The sequence below is a fragment of the Marmota flaviventris genome, chromosome 11, assembly GCF_047511675.1.
Source record: "Marmota flaviventris isolate mMarFla1 chromosome 11, mMarFla1.hap1, whole genome shotgun sequence".
Lineage (NCBI taxonomy): Eukaryota > Metazoa > Chordata > Mammalia > Rodentia > Sciuridae > Marmota > Marmota flaviventris.
This window is the reverse complement of record NC_092508.1, coordinates 69,819,428-69,836,935: the sequence shown is the minus strand read 5'-3', so window position 1 is coordinate 69,836,935 and position 17,508 is coordinate 69,819,428. Positions and strand designations below refer to the sequence as shown.

General features: G+C 33.5%; 1 protein-coding gene across 1 annotated transcript in view; it reads left to right on the top strand.

The window, feature by feature from the left end:
- Psmd14 (proteasome 26S subunit, non-ATPase 14) overlaps positions 1–16,117 on the top strand; it is a 105,057-nt gene extending 88,940 nt beyond the window's left edge. Inside the window, exons 10-12 of the mRNA XM_027938024.2 lie at positions 239–364; positions 13,082–13,144; positions 15,708–16,117. Of these exons, the coding sequence (XP_027793825.1) occupies positions 239–364; positions 13,082–13,144; positions 15,708–15,806 (288 nt within the window). The 3' untranslated portion in view covers positions 15,807–16,117. The remainder of the gene's footprint in view (positions 1–238; positions 365–13,081; positions 13,145–15,707) is intronic.
- Positions 16,118–17,508: the final 1,391 nt, after the last annotated feature.

Below are 17,508 nucleotides of genomic sequence, written 5' to 3'. Positions count from 1 at the left end.
TGTCTTTAAGGAAGAGAGTAAGGTAAGCCCAGCAAAGATGAGAATCACCTTCTAGGTAGGACAGCAAAAGCCAGGGGTTGGAGTACTCTTTAAATTATTATTATAAATTTAGGAGAATTCTAATAGGAATTTATTTGAATTCATTAATTCAAAAAGATTTTGTGAATTTTCTCAAGTCAAGTGAAGGGGGAATATCCTTCAGGCAAGAAAATAATTACTTTTTCTTTATATTTTTTAGATGCTGCTAAATTTGCATAAGAAGAGTTGGATGGAAGGTTTGACACTTCAGGACTACAGTGAACATTGTAAACACAATGAGTCGGTGGTAAAAGAGATGTTGGAATTAGCCAAGAATTACAATAAGGTAAAAATTACTTCTAACATTAGTTTTTTTTTTTTTTTTTTTGGAAATATATATGATTAGATACCAAGCAACTATATAAATATAAATAGTTTAAATACAGAGGCCTGTTCTCTAGATCAGAGAGTAAATATTTGACTTTCAGGTCATTCAGTCTTTCCTAATACCCACTACTATTGTGCAAAAGCAGCCATACATAATATGTAAACAAGTGAATGTGGTTGTGATCATTAAAATAGGCAGCTGGCCAGCTTTGGCCCATGGGTTCTCTAGTTTGCCAGTCCCTGTTATAGAACATGTAATATAGTTGCACATTTGAAATGTCTTTATTATTCAGGGACAGAGAGTAAGGGAATGTAGAACAGAAACAACAGCTTACTACTTGCTGCATATATTTTGTTTTATGAATTTTTCTACTTTCCATTTGGTTAAAAAAATCCAATTAATATTTATTGGAAACATACTATGTGCCAGGTACCAGGGATATGGTAAAAATTAAGCCATACAAAATCTCTGCTATTCAAGGAACTTACTTTCTTTCATGTCTTTTGGAACCTAAATTCAACCCAAAATATATTTTCCAACTTTTTAGACCATACATAAAAAATAGTTTCCTTTTTGATCCAGTAAATGTAAATGTTTATGAATGTATAACTTATAATGTTTTATGAATCAGTATTTACCTTTATTACATATGATACATTTTTTGTTCTTTCTCGTCAAACTCCATTTTATTCTGTTGTAATTGTATACATACATATCATACATTCAGATTCAGACTCACTAATGGATTGAAAGCCTGCATTTTAAAAAATCCCTTATACATTATGCAGTGTTATGTTTGCAAGTATTTATTGACTATCTCCTGTACAAGTTGAAGTGGAAAACTGAGAGCCTTGCTTCATTTATAGGAAAATAGGGACAGTAAGAAAAGTTTATAAGTAACCAGAGCACTAGGCAAAAATCTGTTCCATAACACCTTAGTATTCAAATGTCCATAGACCAGCTGGATCATCATCTTATGGGATCTTGTTAGAAATATAGATTCTCAGACATACTGATTTAGAATTTATATTTTAACAAAGGTATCCAAGAGATTTATATGTTCTGGAAGTTAGACATTGTACAAATTGCCATAGAGAAACACCTGAGTCAGGTGTGCTGGCACACACTTATAATTCCAGTGGCTAAGGAGGCTAAGGTAGGAGGATCCCACATTCAAAGCCAGCCTCGGCAACTTAGTGAGTGAGACCCTTTCTCTAAATAAGATACAAAAAAAGGGCTGGGGATGTGGCTCAGTGGTAAAGTGCCCCTTTGGTTCAATCCCTGGTGCCAGTGGGACTGGGGATGGGGTTGGACAGAGAGAAGCACATGAGAAGTTTTATAGGAGTTCAGAGGCTCTGATTTTCTGTTGTGATACTGTCCCAGGTTTCTCTCTTAGAAAACAACAACATTTGAACAAGGCTTTAAAGGATGAGTAAGTTTGGAAACATGTAGGAATGTACCCATAGGCAAAGTAAATATGGGCAATGCCTAGTAGATAAAAAGGTCATAGGGCATATCCCACAATTCTAATACTAGATATTATCTAAAGGAAATGAAATCAAATGTCAAAGAGATATCTATACTTCAGTGCTCATTGGAGCAGTATTCACAATAGCCAAAATATGACATCAAAAACATATGTGTGTATCAACAGATAAGTAGAAAAAATGAAGCACATACATAATGGAATACTATTCAGCCTTTAAAAAGAAGGAAATCCCATCATTTGCAACAGCACATTGAACCTGGAGAACATTATGGTAAATTGAATAAGCCAGGTACAGGCAGACAAATACCACATGATTTCACTTACATGTGAAGTCTAAAAAATTGGAACTCATAAGTAGAGCATACAGTCGTGATTAACTAGGATTGGAGAAATGTTGGAGGTAAAAAAGGTACATGGAGTATTTATGAAACAGTGTACTTGGCTGGAGTATATAGTACATGAGGGTGAATAGTAGAGTTAAGTTTTTTATAGTTCTTAAAATCTAATAATAGTTCTGGGAATATCAGGATACAAATTACTTTTGATCAGAGGCATGATATGCCCAGAACCTGACGTTAGAAATATAAGTTTACAATAGTGTAGAAGGATCCTTTAAGAGAAGATTTGAATGGGAAATTCTATTTAAGAGGAGTTTACTATTCACTATTACCAAACAAAAGGTACTGACTGTCTGGGTTAACTTAGTGACAGTAGGAATGAAGGCATTAATAGGTAGATAAACAAAACATGGTACTGGTTGGATAAGTCAGGTGAAAGAAGAGGGAGGAATCAAAGATGAACTCAAGATTTCCTGTCTAAATGACTAGAAGTATGTTGGTACCATTAATATTTTCAATTTAGATAGGAGTGAGGAAGGAGAGAGTTAATTTTTAAATAAACGGTCAGAAACGTGGGGCTAAAATTTAATAGTAAGGGCTGGAACTTAAGATTTCAGGGTCATAGTTTAAAATGACATAGGATATTACACCAAAATAAAATTTCCCTTTTAAATTAAACACTTCTTACCCCCAAAACCAAACTATTATCCAGGAGACAAATGTGTAAGATTTACAGAAGTGTAGCAATAAGTCTTTCAAGGTAATTCAGTTTTGAAATAAATCTAATAGGTTCTTACAAACTAAATTTTGGCAGAATTAGGTTTGGCTTTGAAGAACATACCCTTATTATAGATATAGTATTTCAACTGGAAATACTCACTTAGTGCTAGATTGTAGGTAAGTTATTTTATATCTTTCTAGTATTTTTCATGATGTGAAGACTAGATAGAGATAGTTTATTTTTTAAAATAGTTAACCTTTTATAAATAGAATGTTACAATTTATTATTCAGCAGACTGTAGGAATGATTTTTATTACATTACACATTTAAGTAAATTTGTATTGGTACCACTGCCAGGAAGTAACCTATTTATGGTTACTGCTGCCCGTCCACAGAAGTTTTTCCTATTTTACAGTTTTAAAAAATCTCTGTAGTACTCAAAAACTTGTAAGGTTTGGTTAAAAAATGAAAACAATGTGTAAGCTGTGATATGAAAGAGTCCAAATTTGGGAATGTAATTCCCTCTTTGATTGAAAGAAATACAGTGGATTTTTTTAGTAACACTTAAAATATAAAATGAAAGGCCCATGCTACCAGTTCTTCATAGTATTCTTTTTTAATTGGCTGGTGTTTTAAACTAAGGTAATTACTGTTAGATGCCAGTTAGGTCCTAAAGTGAAAGGTTAGAAAATAATTAAATTCCTATATTCCAAGTTTTCAATTTCAAGTCTAAATTCACCACACAGAAATTCTACTGGATTACTACTAATTTGATGTTTCTCGTTATTGAACTACAACACCCACAGCTCTGTTATTCCAAACCTCCTAATTTATTCATGCCAACATGCATCTGCTATTTTTTTAAATTTTGATAATATTTGATTACATTATTTGTAAATGAATGTTCAGGTGAAAAATGAATTGCAAAAGAGACCATTTTTGAAAAGAATAGCATTGAAGCAAAACTTGCCTTTTCCCCAAGCATATAGTTCCATAAATTCTAAGATTTAACAGTTTTTTAGATGGGTATATTGACCTACTTAGTAACCTGAAAGAAATTTTTGAATTTCATATAAAAAATTGAATTTTTTATATGATTACATATAAAACATGTAAATATGATTACAGTTCATTTACTGTAGTAGTCAGATAGGAAAATCTTGTTTTGTGTTAGTGTAATAAGATAAGAAAAACAAAAGAAGATATGAATATTGGGGGAAATAGGTCAGATCATCATTATTTGAATATGATATATTTGTAATCACACATAGAAATCCAAGAGAATAAGCTAGAGAACTTTGAGAACTATTATAATTAAGAATAAATGTAGGTAGTAAAAATATTAATCAGTTGGGCAAATGAGTTAGGAAACTCACTGAAGAAAGACAAATGGCGTTGATAACCTTATTAAGTAGTCAAAGAAAAAGTTAAAGTAGAAATACCTTTTAATTTAAATTAAAAAAATATTTTATAAAAATGTACTATTACTGGGTAAGTAGATAATAACATCTTTTAGAGGCCATCTTTTTAACTATTGAAATCAATATGCTCTCTTTAACAGGTTTAGTATGAAAAATAAAATTGTATAACAACATAAAAAAAAATCCCTACCCTATTTCCTTTTTCCCCTTTTTTCAAAGTGATCTCTATATAGGTCAGTATGTTGTGTTGGTAACAGTATCACCTCTAAGGTGGGAAACAGAGAGTTCTATACTTAATGTAACTCCTGAATTTTTACGCTTTTGCCTTCAGCAAGTGTTATATCTAGGGTTGTGTTAGCTCAAAATGTCAATGCCTTAAATAAAATAGAAAGGGATATCTCTTGTACTTCATGGGCAATATAAACCGTCAAAGTCATGCAAGACCCAGGTTCCTTCTTTCTGCTCCATTTGCCATGGATTAGCTTCCATCCTTAGGTCATCTCTTGCTTCATGGCTAGAGCTTTAGCTATCCCATCTAAGTTTTATATTACTGGCCCTGGGAGAATAGTTCATTGGTAGTGCACTTTCCTACCATGCATGAGGCTGTGGGTTCAATCCCTAGTGCTCCCACTCCTCCCAAAACATTCCTCTAAGTTTGACACAGCTGGAAGAGAAGGAAAAGCAAAACAGGGGTAAATTAGTTCCCTTTCAGGATTCTTCCCATAAATTTCTTCCCAGAAATTTTGATTATCTTTCACTGGCAGACTTTAGTCAAATGGACACATCTAACAGCAAGAAAGTCTATGTAATGTGGTCTTTTAGCTGGAAGCAAAGTTCTTTAGTAAAATCAGGGTTATGTTACAAAAGAAGAAGAAGATGGTTATTGGATAGATTTTGCCCTAGAAATTTTTCTCAAAAAGCTGAATCATAATTTCTGTTAAACACACACACACAAAGTATGTACATACACATGTGATCTTTATTTCACATTACTATATGTCATTATATTTTAAAATTGAATCCCTATATGATTTGCTTTTTTTGTTTTGGCTTGCAGTGCTAAGGATCAAATCTAGGGCTTCGGGGTGCTTCTGCCACCTTTAAATTAAACCAGATCTTTATTGGTTTCAGCCCTCAGTTGATTTTTTTTTAGAAGTTTTTAGTAGTGCATCATAGCTATACATAATATTGGGGTTCATTTTGACAAAATCATATATTCATGGAATATAATTTGCTCCTTTTCAGATGTCAGTGCTTCCTTTTTTCTTCTCTCTTCTCTCCCCCTGTTCCCTTTCCTCTACTCTACTGGTCTTCTTTCTACTTTTTTTTTTGGTTTGTTTTTAAATGGTGCTTTATAGATATACATTCACTGTGGTATATTCTTATATGTATATAGCATGATTTTGTCCATTTCAGTGCTCTTTCTCTACTCCACAGATAGTCCCTCTATTTTCATGGGATCTGCTCTACCCACTTTCCCCCCCTTATTGTGCTATGGTTTCTGTGTATGAGAAAAAACCATTCGACCTTTAACTTTATGAGTCTAACTTATTTCAGTCTTCCTATAAGATTTTTGTAAAGAATTTGTGCTTTTCAGTGTCACCTAATAATCTTGGGTTTTGCTTTATTATTATTATTATTATTATTATTATTATTATTATTATTCAAAGTGCATCATTTAAGAGTAATACTTTTCCCTAATTACCATAAAAGTTGCTTTGAGATCTAGATAGGATTGTGTTTAAGCCAAAGTTTCATTGCTTGTTGCCTGTTTGGCTAGAAACAAGTCAGCCTCTCTGAACCTTATTTTCTTATCTCAAAAACAAGGTTGTTGGGGGCTGTAGCTGTAGCTCAGTGGCAGAGTGCTTGCCTAGCATGTGTGAGGCCTGGATTCAATCCTTAGCACCACATAAAAAACTAAACAAATAAAGGCATGCTGTCCACCTACAACTATAAAAAAATTAAAAGGGGCTGGGGTTATGGCTCAGTGGTAGAGCGCTCGCCTCACACGTGCGAGGCCCTGGTTTTGATCCTCAGCACCACATAAAAATAAATAAAATAAAAGTATCGTGTCCAACTACAACTAAAAATTAAAAAGAAAAAAGGTTGTTTTAAGAATTGGAAATAGTATGTGTGAAGCATCTGGCACATGATGGCTACAACCAGTTCTGTTGTTATTAATAGCATTCTTGACTCCTCCCTCTTTCCCCTACATCTGTCTAGTCAATCAGTAAGCCATTCTACTTACCAGGTTAATCCATGAGCTAAACTGCTTCTTTACAATCAACATCACTGATCCTGAGGGAAATGCAAATCAAAACCACAGTGATATATCACTTCATACCCCATAGCATGGCTATAATTGAAATAATGGAAAATAACAAGTGTTGCTGAGGATGTGGAGAAACTGGAATCCATATACATTCCTGGTAGGAATATAAAATGGTGCAGCCACTATGAAAAACAAATTGGTGGTTCCTCAAAAAGTTAAACCGAGTTACCCAGAAGTTCTACTCCTGAATATATGCACAAAAGAAGTGAAAATAGGTATTCATACAAAAATTTGTATATGAATATTTACAGCAATATTCATAATAGCCAAAAGATAGAGACATCCTAATGTCTATGAATAGATGAATGGATAAACAAATCATGATATAAATACACACATGTGCACACGCATATATAATATAATATAATATTACTCAGCTATTAATAGAAATAAACTATACATACATGCTACACGTGGGTGGATCTCTAATACCATGGGCAGCAAAAATGAAAGAAGCCAGGAATAAAAGGTCTTCTTATGTGATCCATTTATGTGATGTATCCAAATCCACAGAAACAGAAAACAGATTACTGATTGCCAGGGTGTTGGGCAAGGGAAGAGTAGGAAGTAATAGACTAAGTAGCTTTGCATTGGGATAGTGAAATGTTAGGGAATAGAGGCGATAATTATACATTACAAAGGTACTAAATGTTTTTGAATGTTTGCATTCTAAAATGGTTAAATTTTATGTTAAGTAAAATTTACCTTAATTTTTAAAACATAAATTGGTTCATGCCACTGCCTTGCTTTTAAAAAGATTTGATGACTGACTTCTGTTTGCCCTAGAATGAAGTCTAAACCTCTGTCGCTTTATCTCCTAACCACTGTTATATTATTGCGCTACTGAATAATTTGCAGTTCTTTAAACTTAGAATGCTCTTTCTTGCTTCCTGGCCTAAAGCACTCCTTGTCACTGTAGTGCCTTCCCATTCAGGGCTCAGTTTAACACTCTTGCACCATTGAGACCTTCATATCAACAATTTGGAATGCTTATTTATACTCCAATGTATCTCTGTTAAGCTAATTCTTATTTTTAAAATTTCTTGTTTTGACTTTAAGCCCTTTGAATTCAGCTATCAAGTCTCATTTTGTTTCTGGCACACTGACAGATAAATGGTAGATGCTCAATACATATTTGAGTGAATGAATGAAGGATGCAATACCTATTATTTAAGAAACTAATCATTAGGATTAACTGATCTTAACATAAACATATAAATTTTAAGGAGCTACTATGTGCCGTGCCCTCTAAAGGGCATCTCTTTTTCTTTAAAATCTTTTTTTGTACCAGCAGTTGAACCCAGGGACACTTAACCACTAATCTACATCCCCACCCCCTTTTTATTTTTTGACACACAGTCTCACTAAGTTGTTTAGGGCCTCACTAAATTGTTGAGGCTGGCTTTGAACTTGTGGTTATCCTGAGTTGCTGGGATTACAGGTGTTACAACACCATACCCTGCCTCAGCTATTTTTCATCATTGCATACTTGGTACCTGTCGTTCTGTAAGGCTGAACTCTCCCGTCATTGATCCTTTTTTGAAGTGTCCTTAGAAACACCGCCTTTCCCTGATGGAGTGGAATACTAATGATAGTTTCTACTATTTCCACCTTGTTAAAAGAAGTAATTGATTCACTTTTTTAGTACATTGATTTTGCTTTTTTTTTTCAGTTATTTTCCTTGCCTCCTTGCCTGTACTTTATACCTTTGAACTTAAGTCTCTTCCCTTTACTTCCGTGGCAATACGTTACCTGGTTTTCCTAACTCTTCCATTTTGCTGCCTTTGCTTTTCTATTTTTAAACTTTTCTTTAAGAAAAATTGGCATAGCATGTGTAAGTCCTGGGTTTGACTCCCAGCACTACAGGGCAGGGGGATTGTTTTCATGGTTTAGCCATATTAACTTTTGAAATATCTTTTTCCCTATCATTTGGTACTTATTATCCTCTTCATCATCTCTGAGACTTTTTTTTTGTTTGTTTTTGGTACCAGGGATTAAAACCCAGGGGCACTTAACAACTGAGCTACATCCCTGCCCTTTTTTGTATTTTATTTAGAAATGGGGTCTCGCTGAGTTGCTTAGGGCCTTACTAAGTTGCTGAGGCTGACTTAGAACTCTAAATCCTCCTACCTCAGCCTCCCAAGCTGTTGGGATTACAGGGATGTACCACCACACCTGGCTCTGAGACCTTTCCACTTGCATGTCCCAGGTGCTTCAAGTGCTAATGTTTAAGAGTGAACAGTAGTGTCTATTCTGCTTTCTACCTAGAATAGTTCCTCTACCAGTTTTATTGTCGGGATACTGTCATGTTCCTAGTCATTGTGTTTGCTTTAAAATTGGGACTTAACCTCTTTCTCTTCTCCTACAGCCACTCAGTCTCCAGGGTCTCTTTCTCTGTTACCAATAAGTATCATATGATGTATTCTTCCTCCAGAGAATTCTGCATACTCTTACCCTGACATTTTTTCCCCTGGTGATCCACAAGAAAAAAGTTAGGTACATTTATCTCTGTGTTCTCACTCTTCTTTCTGGACACTCATACTGCATTATAATTTGAGATTTAGAGGCAATCAAAGCCCAAAGGTGAGCTCCTTGAGAGCAAAACAAATTTGAAAAATTCCTTTTATGATAGAAAATTGCTGGAATTAAGCCAGGCGCAGTGACACATGCCTGCAGCTTCGGAGGCTGAGACAGGAGGCAAAGCCAGTCTCAGCAAAAGTGAGGCTTGCTAAGCAATTCAGTGAGAACCTGTCTCTAAATAAAATACAAAATATGACTGGGGATATGACTCAATGGTCGAGTGCCCTTGAGTTCAATCCCTAGTACCTGCCCCCCCAAAAAAGAAATATCGTTGGAATTAGTATATGGTACCCCAAGGATATAGTGCCTAATGTCTTTAAATATCAAATATTGACTAACTATATCATTCGATTGTTTTCAGACTTCAGTAAGTTAATATTTGTAAAGAACATATACTGATGGGTAGAAAAAAAAACTCTGATGTAATTCATACTCAAACTTCTTGTACCTTCTCAGATAATTTTCAGATTGCTTCATATTTGTTCATTTTGTTTTCCCAAGTGTGTTTTATAAAAAGCCATTTATTTAAATACATTGTCTACACCCATAACCCATAGTGTTATTCTCAGCTATAGAACAACAGTGTTGTTCTCAGTGTAAAAAATAAATGTTACAATCATAAAAGAAGTAAAATATGTTGTCTTGAAATCCACTAGCAGTTATCCAGAGGTTGTTTACTGGTTAAAAAAAATAAAATAAAGCATATTCCATTTAACAGTTTGTGTTCTATTTTACATTAAAATTGCCATATTGGCTATATTAGAAAGCATGTGCTTAAGTGGGATCATGGCATGTTACAGAATGAAAAAAGCATGTCATCAGGGAAAAAAGAATCCAACGGAATAATCAGAGAAGTATGTGGAATAAGAATGGTATCAAAAGCAAGGGTTAAAGAATAGAAAACAGGTGGAATAATCCAAAGGTGTTGAAAAAACTGAAATTGGCGTAGTGGAGGGCCTTAAAAGAGTGACAGTAAACACCAAGGATCCAATCTACATTTGTTAAAAGGAAAATAAAATGGTGAAATTTGAGATATAGATTTTTCATTTGAGAAACTTGGAATATTAACAGAAAAAAGAGAATGAGGTTAAGAGGTTTAGTAAAACCTATTTAAGATAGGGGGCACATCTGAGGGGATTATGATCATATAACAGACCAAATTCCAAGAATTTCTTAGAACTGTGCAGACCGTGCGTGATGGGATAGCCATCTGGGGGTCTTTGTTGATAAACTGTTAAAAACGTTTCTAGTGTGAATAGCCACAAACATTTTCAGTGCTTTTTTGTTGGTTGAGTAAACCGAAGAGCACGAATGCAAAAGCAAAATTTGAAGCCAAATCACAGAAGTTGCCATAAACACAGAAGTTCCCTAGTGAGGACACTGCCTGTGCCTGAATTTCATTTGTTTCTGCTGCTACCATTTCTTAATTTTTCCTGGTGACTAGCCAGATTAGAACTGTGAATGAAGACAAACTGGTCTTGCCCAGATGGTAGATAAGATATAGGTGACTTAGGTAGATGGAGAGAATATTTAGGGGTTTGATGTAATGATCTGGTCTGTCTTAGAATGGAAGAGATGTGCTTACTCCTTTTGTCATGGGGGTTTGCAACCTTAGTATATGCCTAAATCTACAGCTGCTCCTCATTTCCCAGATGGCATCTATGGCTGGGAGTACTTTTTACCATCTGCACTTCACAAAGAGTTTGTGAACTCTCTTTTAATTATTGGGAATGGAAAAAACTAATTGGTAAAGTGGTAAAATGATGTAAATGACTTTAAAATTTTGTTAGAGCTCTTTATGTTCTGTTTATCTTTTCAGATAAGATTAGTGCTTTAAATGCTTTTGGCCTTCATCTTTGTATATCTGTCACCTTTGATATTTATAATAATCCAAAATACTTCCTAATAACTATTTTGTATGTGGATTGGCAGTTTGAGCCAAATTCCAAAACTCTTGCTTCCTTCCAGTACTGTAGTAAGTAATGTTATTGGCATGTGCATAGGACAACTAACACTGAATGGATATGTAGTACAAATTTATGTGAATTGTTTCATTCATCTAATATGCTTTTAAGTCAATAAAGTCTAATGTCACAATTTGTAAAAGAAATTTAGAAAGAAAAACTCTTAATGCATGTCAGTGTTTCTGTTTATGTGAAACATTGAAAAGTAGAAGCAATTTCCTAGTTAGGAAATACTTTCATAACTAGCTGAGAATAATAGAGTGACATCTGACTCTGAAAATGAACATATTCTCTGTCTAGGGAATTTTAGATTTGGAGTGTTATTAAATTTTGTTTTTCCTTCTTTCAGGTTTATGAGTCATAAATGTAATTTCTAATGATGTATCCTCTAGTAATAAGTAGATACAATACTTATTCACCATCTTTTCTATTTAGGCAGGTTCTATTGGGAAAAATTCTCTAGATAGTTTGTCCATTTATAAAATTAGACACTTGCCATCTTTGCTCATTTTCAAGTTCTCTGTTTACAAAACTATTAAGAAGGTGTGAAATGCAGCCAAACTTCCCAGTTTATGGGAAATGTCTGATGATTGCGTTTCCTACATGTTCATTGTTCACACATGAAGAAATTTGGCAGCTGTGAGATTATTAAGTTTAGAGTATCCAAATCTAACCCTCACTGGGATTTTGGTTTCCTGCTTTCTGCCACTACTATTTCACCCCTTATTGTAACCATCTTTATGGTAAATGCTGAGGTAGTATTTCTTGAGGTTGGCAATCATAAAGTTTTCTTTGTTTTGCAATCATCAGATGCTATGAAAAAATCATAGACCACAAGTTCTCCTGATGCATAGTGCTATCTTCAGGACTTCGGGACCCAAACTGTTAAAAAGAAGGTTCCTTAAGCTTAGGATTCTTAATAAAGATTTTGTATTTTGTGCCATTTTTGAGAGATGAATACTAATATAAATATTGTAAATGTTTTAATGATTTTTAAAATTATTATGCTAGGAAGCTTGTGGTCATACACAAGAGTTTACAGCTAACTCTGAAAGTAGTGTAAAGTGGTTTGTTTACATGATTCAGGTAATTTTCCCCGCCAAGTGCTGAGGATCAAACTGAGGGCCTTGCACATGCTAGGCAAACACTCTATACCCTGAAGCCACATCCTCAGCCCCTAATTATTTTGATGTCAAAAACTTCAGATTTCTTTATTGTTACTAAAGATTCCTCATGTAGAGTAGTGCAATTTTTTTTCCCAGAAGAGATTTAAAGATATGATGAGATTAACATGTGATTTATTAAGTAGTTCAAATGTCAGTAGCTCCTTTGATCCTAAGTGCCATTAAATATATACTGTATATATGCAGGCTGGATTGACAAGAATAAAGGAGATAAAGAAATGGGAACTTGAGGGAGAACTACTTGTAAAAGTAGGAAAAGATGATAGAGCATAATTAGTACCACAGTGCCATAAAGCAGCTTTACTTCCACTTCCCTCTACCTCTCAAAGAATTCAATAATGGTCTCCATGCAGTTAATACTACCATTTAATGATCAAGTTTGATATTTTCAATACCATTTACATATTTCCTAAGTCTGTTTTCAAATAATTGTTTGAAATCATTGTTTTCAAATAATAGCAGTAATAACTTTCATTACGCTGAAAGTTATTATGAAGATTAGTAAAATTGGTTTTTTGTGCAATAAATTTTTTGAGTAAAAGGTTTTATGAATGAAAATTATGATCCCCATTATTTTGGTGATTATTTTTCAGAGGGAAATGTAAATGAAGAATTTGAAGCTCTGTCCTTTGTGTTTTATTCACAGGCTGTAGAAGAAGAAGATAAGATGACACCTGAACAGCTGGCAATAAAGAATGTTGGCAAGCAGGTGAGGTGTACTATAATCAGTTTTACTGTCTCATAATAACCTGCTCTTACTGAGTTAAAACTATTTTAGGGCCTATGTAAATTTTTTTCCCCTGTCTGTTCATTCTACATTTTCTTCTCTCATGTGAATATGATACTAATTTTAAAGGTCACTGAATTTATTTGATGTTAAATTCTCTTTGCCATCTATAGAGAATAAATCATAAATCTATACCTATGATATACTATCTTTAGTAAAAATTATTTACTAGAAATTAATTAGGGCATTTTGTCCTGAATTAATTATGCAAATATTGTTTTTACTATAGATCATGTAAGATAATAGAATGGTAGGGTTATTTTATATTTAACCGTTTTTAATGAATTATTTTATCAATATATAGGTAATGTATCTGAGAAATGTTAGAACTATGTTGGTTATAATGCATGAAAAGAAATGGTTTTAAGTATTTGTTCTTTGACTTTTCTAAGATGAAAGATATGTTTTAGTTGCTATTATCTAAGGGTGGGGGGAAAACACCAACCAATTAAAGGAATCTACAGATTAATTAGACTGTTTTTTAAAGAATGTTGATTACATTTTTTCCCCATTTCATGGAACATGGTTATCATATTGCTGATGTTGGCAGAATCATGATATTTCAGATGCAAGACACTAAGCTGTCTTTGCTTTCAGCCATCCTACCATATGCTCTGATCCCATCACATCTCACAAGCTATGTAGGTTTGGGCCAGGACCATTCTTGGATGGGAAATCTCTAAGAATCACCCAGCTGCCACAAGAAGTAATGTAGATAACTGATAAATGAGTTACCAATTCACTATAAAACCAATTACTCCTAACAGAATGGAAGGGGGAAAGGTTTGACTTTATTATATATCATAAATCAGGAAATAAATTCTTAGTACATTTGGAATATTATAATTTAAAAACAAATAGCCCCCCCATGAAATATAATTAATCTTATTTTCTCGACTTATGTGATATCAGCCTTGTCTTTTTCCACTATCTTAACCTAATATATAATATTAGATCACCAGTTCGGAGTCTTTACCCTTCATGGAATTCACTATTTGAATAAATTACTCTCTGAGGTTATAGTTTCATGATGTAGACTTTTTTTATTTAATAGTTCACATAAAATAAAAGAACTAAAAAGTGAAACTGAAAAATATATAATTGACAAAGTTTAATAGTCATCAGAATCATTTATTTAAATGTACTAAGTATCTCATTGGTTTGGTGTGTTTTATGTCAAAAGGAAACTGTCTATAGTGGAATCAAACCAATATCTTTTCTCTCTTACCAGTCACTCTCAGTATCTTTCACCTAAAATGAATCAAGACCCTTTTCTAATAATAACATTGTGGTGCAGTGACTTGAAATTGTTTATGGCACATTGTATCTCTGGGTTGTTTAAAGAAATCAGTGTGTTGAAATTATAGATAGAAAAGCACAGCCAAAAAATAATTCCAATGATGAGCATTTATTTAAAATTAAGAACCTTGGGATTTTTAACAATACCCATAAAAAATAATGCTTTAATACTTTTTAAAAATTGTGTACAATATGTACCCTTTATTTCAAAGCTTTCAAATTTAGCTGAAATACTCCATTCACTATCAAACATTAATATAGATGAAATTCTTCCTTTATTACAATGCAATTTTAAGCCTCGTTTTTTTAATGTTTATTTTTTTAGTTGTAGCTGGACACAATACCATTATTTTATTTATTTTTATGTGGTGCTGAGGATCGAACTCAGTGCCTCACACATGCTAGGTGAGTGCTCTACCACTGAGCCCTTAAGCCTCATTTTTAACTAGGTCTATTTCAAAAAATAGATCTGATTAGGTTTTAGTTAAAAGGATTACACCTCTGTCATTTTCTAGTGTATTTTTCCAAAATATCTGCATGAAACAAAATTTTAGAATCAATCCAAATTGTTTTTAAAATTTCCAAATTCAGTGACTTTTGATCCAGGAATATTTTGTGAATCATTTAAAGTTCAGCTCTTGAGGTATTAAAATTATGCAGAATTCTTATTTTTACTAACGTGGAGAAAAGTGGTGTGCATTCACATTGAACTTTTACCTATTGATATGTCTCTTTCAAATAAAGCACTCCCTCAAACTCTAGGGATAACAAAATAATGTGACCTGAGCTGGGGCTCTACCTCTAGAGCGCTTGCATAAAGCTCTGGGTTCAATCCCTAGCTCCACAAAAACAAACAAAAAATATGACCAGCGGAGAATATACACACATACTCCGGCATATTCACACACATAAAAGGCATCCTTTTTTAAATCAGATGATAATAGGCTTTATAATTCCTTGTTACCCTTTGTAAAATCTCTATAGTTATAGCACTGATTTTGTAAATTAATTTTTCATTGTGCAATCTGTTATTTTATTAATTACTTATCTTTTTAACAGATTTTAAAACCCTAAGAATGTAACAATATATTAAGGAAATTTAAGTTACTAATTTCATCAGCTATTGAAAAAAAAAGTGATTAATCTTTTTTTCTTTTTCTTTTCTTATTTATTCCTTCCCTTTTAGGATCCCAAACGTCATTTGGAAGAACATGTGGATGTACTTATGACTTCAAATATTGTCCAGTGTTTAGCAGCTATGTTGGATACCGTCGTATTTAAATAAAGCAACACAAAAAGCTACTATAGTGATACTTTCAGTGTATCTTCCTCTGCTGTTCCTAATGCTCAAAATCAAGGGACCACTGAAGGTGTATTTGGTTAAATGTAAGACATCTGGCATCATTTGCAGCACTGTAACACTTCTAGTCTCAGTTGTGCAATTACTTCTGTTTTCTTTAGTTAGGGTCTTTGCAGATTCCAAAGTTGAGCAAGAATACATCAAAGTGGGTTAATATCCCATTTAATATTTGAAGAAATCAGTAGCACAAATATATTTTGATTGTTGCTTACAAAATAAAATACATTTACAATCCATGTCTCCTGAGGTCTTTTTGGCACTGGGTAGAATTGACAGAATAACATTTGACAGTGCTTCGGAAATCTTACACAGAGATGTTTCCCTTTGCATTTTAAGATCTTATAAAATTATATCAGTGTGATAACAGAACTTCACAGATGCAAAATGACTGCCATTAATGAGTGGCTACCTTATGAGTGAGTAACCCCACCCCCAAAAATGTTGACATTTTATTAAAAGCATATACTTTCAGGATTTCAGAGGAGTACATTTAAGAAGAAAAGGGCAATTTTAATTTAGAATTGTTCATATTTTAAAAGAGTACATTCCACCAATAATTTTGAAATTTCTAGGATCTGCATGCTGGAAACTCTTCTAGATTTTCATCTAAGATAGCCACAGAAGTATACAATGTCGTCTTCAAAGCAAAATGAAAAAAGTAGCCATGGTGTGAGTTTAGAAAACATAAGTTTATGAGCAATATTTTTTCCTCTCATCTTTCCCAAACTAACTTAGAAATACTCAGTTTTCTGATGGAGAAAAACATTTTGACTATTGACAGTTTTCAGAAATGAAGTCAACCCTTAGCCTTCCAACCTGATATGCCCCTGTTAAGATTCATGGTACAGCACCATACTGGCTACCCCAAGCATATGGAAAAAGAGAGAGACACCATGGTTAACTCCAGTCTGCACCCTTCCTTGTGAGAGTATTTCCAAGACTTAGCAAGGTTTATTTGGGGTCTTAAGATTTAGACTTTACCTACTTTAGGAATTATAAATATTGTGGTAGACCATTTATTGTCCTAGTTGAACAATTCTAGGCTTTTACTGGTTGTCTGATGAAGTTAACAAAAACAAAGAAATGGCTTAAATTCTCAGTATGTCTCATAGTGTCATTTTTGGTTGAATTAAGAGGAATTCTAAGCACCTTTTGCTCATTCTGTAGTTTCTTCTTTTACATAAAGATATTTTTATGTAGAACATGTAATATATTAATCCAGGTTATTAGGATTAGCTAACCATTTACAATTAAACTAAGGTAGAATTTTTCCTTTTGCTTAATCTCTGTAGGTTTTTTGGACATGACTTTTTTTTCCACTTTATAATTAAGGTTCTTAACTTCAAAGATTCAAGAGCTAGTTAAGGTTTTTTGTAGAGTATGCCTTCAGAAGAAAGATTTAGTATGTCAAGGACTGGTCTTGATATTCAGATTGGAAAGTATTCACAGGTTTATTTTTTTATTCACTTCAAGGTGTGTATTTGTTTACATAGTGATTAAAACCCTTCTGATAAGGTTTACATAGTGATTCTGTTTTTGCCCTTGTTTGATCACTTGATCTTCCTGGATTTTCCATAGCCACATAACACTTCCTCTTGATTCATGTTGGAGACAGTTCCAATTTCAG